Below are 10,447 nucleotides of genomic sequence, written 5' to 3' on the forward strand. Positions count from 1 at the left end.
TAGTGTCTCTGTCCCCGATGAACCAGCGCAAGTGGAAGCACAGGGCTAGGAAGCCAGTCCCCAGCAGGTCACCCAGGGCGGTCAGGTACGGGATGGAAAAGTTGTCAGGGTCCATGCCCCGACCCCACATCCAGTGGACCATCCAGTCTGCCAGGTAGAGGAGGATCATGACCTGAAGAAAGCATAGCCAGATTTAGTGAACAATGATTTTTACATAATATTTGTATGTCATAACCAAGACGCAAGTATCAATATTTCGGAATTCCTCAACGACGCCCTTACAATGTTGTAAAATGATGTACAAACATATCTGTACCTGCAGTAGTGCAGCAAACAGGTAGAAGGTAATGAAGATGGGTGTGAGGGTGGTGTGTCCCCCCCTCAGGGAGTTGATGGTGTAGAGGAAGACGAGGTGCCCTGGGGCAACCAGCAGGAAAAGTACACGGGCTGAACGGGAGTTCACAGCTGGAATGGAGAGAGACGAACATGAGTTACATACGAGGCGATAGCATGATGGAAAACGCTGGACAACACTGGAAAAGACTCTCCTGTGAAGCAGGAACAGGACATGCCAACAAGGCTGTGTCATTAAGGTTATTTTTGTACTTGTTTTCTTTGAAATTCTTTAAAATAGTTTTGTTTTTCATAGTTGGTTTGTCTTCTAATGGTTCTTTGACACACTGTTGTGGTTGTTTTGTCTCTGTTGTTGTTTTCGGTCTCTGTTGTCAATTTGTGACTTCCTGGTTGTTTTCTCTTTGTTGAGGCTTTGCCGTTTTCTTTGTTTGTTAAATGTTTGTAGTTATTTTGTCTCGCTGTCCGTGCTTTCTCACTTTGTCTGTTGTTGCTTTGTGGGTTTTTTCGACCTTTCCTCTGTTTTGCCTCTTTGTTGTCATTATTTTGACTTTAAGTTACTTAAAATTTTTTGGTGGTCATTTTATGTCTGCAGTATTTTTAAACTCATTGTTGTTTAATTGCAGTCATGATGCACCTCATTATAATTATCTAATGGATTTCCTGATATCAAATAGTAACATCAAACTGGGCCCTGCACGAGCTGGCTTGAAGGATAAACTATGAAGAAGTCCAACACAGTTAGGATTTCTTTGTATTTGCTGTCTTGATAAAACCTCGAGCCCAAGTTGTAGATGACGGGTATCACAACAGTGGTAATCAGCTGTCTCTGTTAAGCCGGGTTTTCTGCTTCAAGCTCCGTGTGTGTCCATATGAAAACATGCATTTTACAGGCTTTACTCTTGTTTTGCACAAATATCCCCATGAGTGCCACCTACATGAGTAAGATCTAGTAAAATCTATGAAGTCATTGCTGCAGATAAATGTTAAACTGATGATTAACAATTGTTTTATGGCTGACTGCACTGTCTGTGCTGCTGTTTATTTCTGAGCGGACAGACCTGTGAAACTTTAAACTGGACCCATTTAAAGATTAAAGATTACTTTAGTGTGTGAGCAGATGAAAGTGAAATAACGTTATTGATTGAGCAGGTATTCCTGGTGTGTGTTTTCTATTTTAGTAGCTGCAATCTCAGCAGCGTAAATAAGACTTAACCGCACATTAGAATAAAATCTAAAATCATTTTATATATTTTCTCTATAACCAAATGAATACATGCACATTCCTGTGACAATGCAACACACGGTTTGCACTTCATTCAGTGATTTTTACTAAGGTAGGGCTTAACAACTTCTACACTTCCCCAACAAAGAATCAGTATTGCTTTTAAAATACGCTGCAAATAAAAGAATCAGTAAAATCGCAGCACCTCCACCTGACTTTAAACTAAACTCTGCGTATAGCCTGCTCCCGCCCAGGTTACATTGTCAGCATAATGTAAAAAAGAGTGACTCTTATCACACAGAAAACACTTTAAGCTCAATATAGCCAGTAGTCTCACTTGTAATACACCCTCCGTATGGAAAAAACTGTTTGTATGAGATAAAGAGTGGGCGGGGACAGTGGAACATTTATTCCACTGCTGCCTGATAACTTACTGGAACCAAAGAAGGAAGTGCAGGGTGTGGGACACTTCCTGGGGGCTGGGTTGGGATCCCCCATGGGTATACCGTTCATGTGTAGATAGGTGGAGATTCGACTTGCCTGAACTGCTACCAGGTTACCTCCCACACCTGGCACATGAAAACATGACAAATCAACCTCAGTACTAACAAAAACATTTCTCCAGTCGAGTATTGTGGAGCTGGCCTTTAGCCGTGCAAGAGCACGGCGCCATGCCAGCTCCATCGGTTAGTATTACCGCAGTGCACATATGCTTCCTCTGGCAGGCATTAGTCAGTGCGTCACTGTTACATGACACAGATGGGTGAGCACAGCAACAGCTCTAAATACACAATTTAATTGGTTCCAACAGATTTCTCTGCATTTGTTGTTTTACTAGTTGGCATATTGAGGGTTGTTATTTCCACCTCTTTTGTACACTTTTGTTCTCTGACTGCTCACCGTTGATGACTGGAGTGAAGACAGCCATGCCGGCAAAGTTTGGGTTGGTGACAGTTTTGTCGAGGATCAGACCACCGACACTGAAAGACACACACAAGCAAAAAAGTGAACAAAAAGTGAACATACTGCTATTTACCATACAAAAACATGGGTAAACTGAGAAGAGAGAACTACAATCAGACATTTAAAACACTTAAGGACCCATCTGTAATCTCGTATACATTATAATCCGTTATCCCGTGGAACACATTGGAGGAATCTTGAGGAAACCCTCGTTGTGATTTAGCACTGTATAAATATAACTGACTGTAAATGTACTCAAAAACATATTTAAAGTTTTATTTATTAATTTAATATATTCTGATGGATTCAGCCCTGAGCCTGAAAAGAAAACCTAAGCACCCTAACTAGAGGCTTCCTCATGGCCAGCAGGGGGAGACTCCTGCGTGTGCAAAAAGATGCCTCATTGGGTTTTCTCCTGTTCTGAGGATCGGGGTCTGGGATGGTGTGGAGCATAGGTTGTTGGTAGGCTCTGTGACATCATCAGTGAATACAGCAATAGTAACTGAGAAAAACAAAGGCAGCACTGTGAGTTAAAAATCCACATAAGCAAGCACATCCTACCTGCTGATGGCCATGGCGATGATGACTGGCTCCCAGCCGCAGTAAAGGACCTCTCTGGTGGATGGGATCTTCCTGGCTATCAGCACCCATAGTGGGCACATCGCCACAAAAACTGCACACACTAGAGGGTTGGCATAATCATTGTACTCTGAATGGGGGGAAAAAAGATATTGATGCTTTAGCAGGAACATCTTTGTCATATTTTGACATAACAAATTTTTCATTTTCTGAGAATTCTATAAAAAAAACCACCCTGGACGTGGCTGAAACGCAACATAAATCACACACTGGCAAATTTTGACTGTTTTCATTTGGATTGCCGTTAAATCATGGCCTTTCCTGCAGAAGGCAGTACTGCAGCTTGACTAACAAATGCAGGAGATTACAAAGCACCACAAACAGCACATTAAGTACACGGGCTGGTTACAACACCCAGACACCAGCCGTGTTTGTGAGTGTCTAAGCCAAAATATCCCAAATAAGCTCAACAAGCAGCAGTGAGTAAGACTATGAAGTCTGTAGATTCTCTGACAGACTAAAGAGCTACAGGATTACTCCACACTCAGTGTTTGTCACTGTCTGTGGTGTGCAAATGATGGAACAGCAGGGAGCTCGATGGAGCTGGGTGTGCTGCCGGTGAAGATGCTATCACAGCGCTAACAATACAGCCACACAGCTGTGGAGTTTCTTGCCCCGGAACACAGCGAGAGTAGGTGTGGGCGGCTTTCATCCTTATTTACCAAAAGCAGAGCAACATTTCATACATTCTACTCATGCCGCTCCCTTTTCTTTAATAACTTCAAAGGTAAAGAAGACTCTGGAAGCTGTTTGATGGATCTACCAACTATCAAAATAATGTTGAAATGATTCTGTCGGAATTTGGGAGTTACCTTCAGTTGCGAATCAGAGGCTCAGTTTAAGACATGCGAGAATTTGAGACGGCAAGTATCCACTATTCAAACCACCTTATTGAGCACATCCAGGTAAAATAATGGATCGCACACCTGTTTTCAAATGGAAAAAGCAAAAAGATCTGTGGGTATGCTCGTCATTTCCGTTACCTAGCTCTTTGTAGAGTCCTGTTGAGATGCCTGCCAGCAGGGACAGGGTGATCAGATCTCCTAGGCTAGCAGCGATGGGCGTGGCCACATTGTCAGGGTTGATGCCAACTTTTCTGGATGCAACAATCACGCCGATCATGATGAGACCTGTGAGATTTTAGATCAGAGGCATCACAACACAGAAGGCAACAATGCTCTTAACTGTCCAACAGTACTCACTTAAAAAAACAAAAAGTTATTTTGATGCTTGATTGCTCAATTGGGATTCTTTTATTTCCCTTAAAGGAACTGACTTTGGCAAATACAAAGCCTGGTTACAAACAGCATGTGGGAGTAAGAGCCAGCACAATGTTTCCGCATATCTAAAACGTTTAAGGTTCTTTCCTACAGCAACCACAGACAGCTCATGTTGGTTTATAGCAAAAACAAAACAGCAACAAAAAATGGTTTTGTCTGAAAAACAGTTTCGAAAACAGCTTCACTCAAACGTAGTTGTTGAGCTGATGAAAGCCAGCAAAAACATGACGACTGCACCTATAAAGCAATCTGATGTTGTCAGCGTGGTTCCAGGAATGTGTGATCAGTCCACCACTGTGGTTCAGACTGAAAGTTCTCAACAACAACTGACATCCGCTGTCCCCAGAGTAAGAAACCTACCGAAACCTATCAGCTGGTGCTACTTTAAAGTTTGTGGGTTTTACTGAAATGCTCTTATATTTGCTAGATGGAGATTTGTGGTGCACACAGAATGAACCCTGATGACTTATGAGGTTGGACATATTAAAGGTTTTTGTTCAGATATAACAAATATGGATACGACTTCCATGTACCTGGGTATAGATACCTCAGGATGAACTGTCATGTTTGTCACTTAAATGTTGATCTCACCAAAATTTTCAAATGTTTGCCATTTCACACTTTGTGTTTAGTACTAATCTGCATATAGCATGCTAACACACTGAGCCATGATAGCATGTTGGGACTATTGTAGCAGCTACATCCAAATATTACACATTTAATCCTACATACTACAAAGGCCAGCAAAACATTGACCAGTTCAATCTATTAGAATTATCCAGATAACTAATACTTTAGTTTTATTTTAGTTTAAGGCATTTCATTGATTCGAGATAAGAGATTCTTATTTCTTCTGTGGATGCTTATTTACACACAATTTATTTGCAAAGCATGTTTTCATTGCACTTTACTAATGCATGTACCATATTATACACCTTAGCCAAAGGCAATATTTTTTGTGAACTTTTGGCACATCATATTAAAGAAAATAACATAAATAAGTACCATAAACTACTTCTAAAGGGGCTAACACTAAAGACGTCTTATCTAACTGATAGCAAAATGAGGTTAACTTATTTATCAACTCTTTTTCGTGTAGATAACTATGGCATATGGACGGATTCTCATATAGTGCTTTTCTACTCTCCCGGAGTACTCAAAGCGCTGTATACAACATGCCACAGTCACACCAGCATTGTCTTCTAAGTTTCTTAGTGCTTCCTAACTACCATTCATACTCCGATGAACACATCGGAGAGCAATTTGGGGTTAGTATCTTGCCCAAAGATACTTGGCATGCAGACTGGAGGAGCCACAGATCGAACCGCCAACCTTCTGATCAATAGATGACAAGCTGAGCTACTGTATAGCCACCCTATAGAGTGGTTCACACGTTTGCCTATCAAATAAAGAGCTGAGGTTCAAGAAGGAGGCACATGTGCCTTACGGTGGTGCCACGAAGGGCATCAGGTACTAAAGAAATCTGTCAAATCAAACTCGTGGAGCTACCTGCTGTGGTGACCACTTGTGAACAAAGAGGCCGCTAAATGTAGCTTCTTCTTCTTCTTCTAGTTGTAACTATCAAGAGCTTAAACAGCACTTGAGTGAAAAAGTCTTGCTAATGATGGCAAATTAGCACTGAGAGTTACATAAAATCCTGACGTGACTGATGAGTAGCACTGTGAACACCCCTCACTTCCCAACTGGTGACCATACCTAGCAGCAGAGAAGCGATGAAGGCGGTGGCCACACTAGAGGCACACAACAGCACTGCATGGCCCAGCTTGAAGTGTCCCTCTGGGATCCAGCCAAAGATCACAGCAGCTATGGAGGCCAGGAACCCCACTACTGTGGCTTGGACCTGGGTGAAAACACACATATACAGATTTACCATAAGATAGTTCTTGTTGCTATGACTCACAGCTAACATGTAAACTCCTGATGAATGATATTATTATGGCCCATATAAGCATATTTCAGTCAGTCCATATACAATTTTTGACCTCATCTTCTTGATACATACAGTAACATTACAGGCTGCTTCTCAAAGTCAAGGAGGGATTCTTAGCATCGTCATCATCATCATCAAATACTGTTGAAGGGCTGGTCCATTATCTACCATCTTTCTAATTCAACCAAGGACTGAGTGGGAAGGAAGGTGTGTATTATTACTATTCTTACAGAACAATAAGTACAGTTATCAAAAAAAGAAAGTTTGCACAGACTACACAGGACTATGTAGTCTGTGAAAATCTAAGATCACTCTTCCATAGGAATTAAGAGAATAACTAGCAGCCAAATACTGCCAACAGAATGGACTTGATTAACTGACCATCAGCAAATGTGAAATGTACCTCCATATAAACAGAATCTCTGGCTGTTTGCTGGTTTGGGGCATTCACATGTATGTTAACACAAAATTATAACCTTCCCAGGAGTGGACGTTCCTGCAAATTCGTCCCAAGGTCAGACCGTGCAGGGCTCGAAGAAACAGCAAGAAGCTCTAGAAGGCCGCAGTTTGCATGTTAAATGTTACAGCTCGTGACGGTACAATTGAAAAAAAGACTAAATAAGTATGGCTTGTCTGGGAAAGTTGCCAGGACAAAGCATCTTCTCTCTAAAAAGAAAATGGCAGCGTGGATTAGAGTTGCAAACTTGCATCCAAACAAACCACACAACGCAATGTGCTTTGGACAGAGCAGACAAAAGTGGACATGTTTAGCAACAATACACATTGCTATATCTGGGAAATCTATCTGTCCGTCCACCAGATAAAACTTGGTCAAAAACCGGGTCTTGCAACAGGAAAATCATCCCAAGCAAGCCAACATATCTTCAAGAGAACGGCTGAAAAGAACCCAGTCAGAGCTCAACCTGACTGGATGCTGTGGTGGGACCTTAAGAGAAACGTGACAAAGACTGTAAGGAAGAATGGTTCGTGACAGACTGTTAAATTTACACAGAAAACAGTTACCTGAAGTTTTTGCTGCTAAAGGTGGTATCTTCACAATGCTAGTATTAATGTTAGCGTAGCATGCCTCCCTCTTGTCTAAATATGGTCACTTCTGGCTCCAAAAAAAAAAGAAAAAAAAAAAGATAGTAACTGCCATAAAGGTAAAGTGGAGGCTTGTGTGTGGAGTTCACAAATCAATGAGTAATGTCACGGCGGCTATGGTGCACACTCGCTATCTGTTTCAGTGTGAGTTCTCAGAATCATATGAAGCAGTTTCCAGTGTAACCGCCTTCAGAGAGCACCACTGTGACCCAGTGTGAGTGCAAGATAACCCTAGATAGAAAGTTGTGACAGCATCAGCCAACACTGGCTTAGTGTTCCAGGAACTAACTATAAGCTCACATCACTGCAAACTACTAGGGTCGGGGTCTGTGTCAAGAGAGACCAAACAAAGACTTTAAGCAATAAAGAGATTTTCATGCCTTTGTTTGTGTACAATAAATAAAACACACTGCAAACTAATATAAAGAGCCAAGTACATGCAGCTTGGCTGCAGTGAGAGCAAGTAAACCAAGCACAAAATAGACCATACTCGACTGACATGTCTGTTCTGTCTCGATCCTTTTGAATGTGAGGTCAGCCCCTATCTCTTTTACAAATGTTACTGTGCTCTGTAGTGACTGGTCAGTGTGTTTACTGTGTGCAATAACTCGTGCAACAAGCTTTTCCAGACAGGCTGGTAACTGGCTTCCTGAAATGCGACATAAATGTGAAACACTATACATTTGGGCTAACCCTCTCACGGCAGACGATGCAGATTGGCAACAAGTAAAAGCTAACAACCTGATTACCCCACATACATATTTTATGAGTCTATTTTACTCAGACGTACCACTGCAGGTATTCTTTTGTGCATTAGCAACAAAAACTTAATTTGAGCCTGAGAGGGTTAAAGGACAGACTGTATTATGGGGACCACAATTTACAAAACGATCATCTTGCTTTATACACTAAGGCTTTAAATCAGTGATAGGGACCATAAACACATCAGAAAAGGGTTTACTGAGGTAGCAGAGCAAAGTACCTAGGAGCCTTTTTCCTCTGAACTCCCAAATAATTTGACTTTCAAGCTTGACGGTGACAGTAATAAAATTTGGAATACTTGCTGAGAATGCAGATTTTGACTTGTTGATTAGGACGTTTATGTTAATGGGAAATTTTTTTATTCACAAATGCAGATACTTTAAAGCTAAACCATGTATAAACAGATGGCTGAATGACTTTAAACTCTGGGCTAAATCGCTGAAACTTGTGAATAACAAGAAAGCTCATAAACTTGTTGTTTTATTTAACGAGTTTAATCTATGTTAAAAAAGAAACCTCCCTATTTTATAATCATGACTGCCCTTTTTTGTTCATGTTATTTTTTGCCTTTGGTTCAAATTCTTCAATGACTGTTCTTTCTTTTTGTGCTAACTCTTTTGGCTTTGTGTTTACTGGTTTTTGTTTGTTTGTTTTTTTCTTACTATAATGCTCAACCGAGGATATTACATATTCAGATTAATGATGGTGCCTTGTATGTTATACTGTTGTTTGTAAATAAAGTTCTTAAAAATAAATAAATAATAATAAAAAAATAAATAATTTTTTTTTTACCTTCAAGCAGAGAAATCTACCCCCTGGTGGCCATCAGAAACACTGCAAGCTTAACCTGTTAACATCTACCAGTCACCTGTGACCTGTTCTCATCTAGATGCTTATATAGATTTTTTTTTCCTGCATGGCATTAGTCAGTGGTAATCCTACAACCTAGTTTAGGTGCATGCAAAAGGGTTGATTTTAAAAGTTACAGCTAGTTTTGGTGCTTGTTTAGCATGTAGCTAAAATGCAAGCTAATCCTAGTCCTACCGCGAAGTGGTTCAGCAGGGACCTGATGAATGTTAAGCTGTTAAGGCATTGCACTGACCTAATTTTAAACCCATCTTTTATATTCTGTTTCAAAATATTTTGATTTCAGTTTGAGATTTTTTAAAACTTTGCTGCTGCTTTGAGTATTACGACATGATTCCACTAGTACTATAATGCATTTCAGTGGTCTCATTATGAGACTGGTCTGTTTAATGAATGTAAACATGGTTGAAGATGCTCCGTGACAGCAGTCTTCATTGTGTTTCCTGTACCTGGATGAGGGCCAAGTTCCCCATGATCATCTTCCACATGTCCTTGGCTGTGTCCATGTGCCCAATATTAGCCTGAAAAACACATAAGAACGAAAACGTTATCATGACCGTGTGTAAGTAGCTGTGTGTGTTTGTGGGTGCGTGGGGGGATACAGAGTGCTCACAGTCTGTTGCCTCTTGGTCCCATCAGAACAATAGGGCGTCAGTTCTCTGGACAAAGACACTCTGATCTGATCCCCCACCCTGCGGCCGACTCCACTTATCTCATCTCTGCTCTTTCACATACACACCCTTAAACACACACACTGATGGTCTTGTGCATCAAGTGGCTACAGTGGGCTACTGTGAACCCAGATCAATGATCCTAATGCCCATCCACAGTGAGAGGACACAAACAGACAATCTCCTCTTCCTCTTTGTCCTCGCTCGTTTGCATATGCAGAAGGAAGGGAGACAGCTGGATACATGAAAATCGCCCGTGAGGATATCACTTCATCCTTGGTTCTTCATTGAAAAGTGTATGAACTGCATGATCCCACTGCATGACTCAAGATAGCTTCCAGAGCTTTAAATATTTTGTGTTACCTAATCTGTGAATTTAGTGTAATGCCACGTGAGATACGGCTTTCACCTTTAATTTTGTCTCTAACGTTTATCCTCTGCTAGAGTGTTTGTTAATCACTCGTTAAAGTGATTTTCCCTGAACTTGTACTAACGTTTCTACATGAATATAGTTTAAATGATTGGTGAAGATCCACAGCCGAACCCATAGAGATGCTTTCACCAGTAGGCGTGTGTGTGGTTGGTATTGTGGTGGTTTGATTCAGACAACATAGCTTCACAAAGCGCCTGTGTA

The 10,447-nt window shown here is 41.1% G+C and overlaps 1 protein-coding gene across 1 annotated transcript in view; it reads right to left on the reverse strand.

Annotated features, from left to right (window-relative positions):
- Nucleotides 1-4: 4 nt before the first annotated feature.
- Nucleotides 5-10,447, reverse strand: part of slc41a1 (solute carrier family 41 member 1) — a gene marked incomplete at its 3' end in the record, with an annotated part of 24,096 nt that continues 13,653 nt past the window's right edge. Inside the window, exons 5-12 of the mRNA XM_005726756.1 lie at nucleotides 9,592-9,663; nucleotides 6,175-6,319; nucleotides 4,162-4,308; nucleotides 3,101-3,248; nucleotides 2,477-2,556; nucleotides 2,011-2,145; nucleotides 317-465; nucleotides 5-172 (exon numbers count right to left, since the gene is read on the reverse strand). Of these exons, the coding sequence (XP_005726813.1) occupies nucleotides 5-172; nucleotides 317-465; nucleotides 2,011-2,145; nucleotides 2,477-2,556; nucleotides 3,101-3,248; nucleotides 4,162-4,308; nucleotides 6,175-6,319; nucleotides 9,592-9,663 (1,044 nt within the window). The remainder of the gene's footprint in view (nucleotides 173-316; nucleotides 466-2,010; nucleotides 2,146-2,476; nucleotides 2,557-3,100; nucleotides 3,249-4,161; nucleotides 4,309-6,174; nucleotides 6,320-9,591; nucleotides 9,664-10,447) is intronic.

This window comes from Pundamilia nyererei, unplaced genomic scaffold (assembly GCF_000239375.1).
Source record: "Pundamilia nyererei isolate P.nyererei 1_Seehausen unplaced genomic scaffold, PunNye1.0 scaffold00021, whole genome shotgun sequence".
NCBI classification, from domain to species: domain Eukaryota; kingdom Metazoa; phylum Chordata; class Actinopteri; order Cichliformes; family Cichlidae; genus Pundamilia; species Pundamilia nyererei.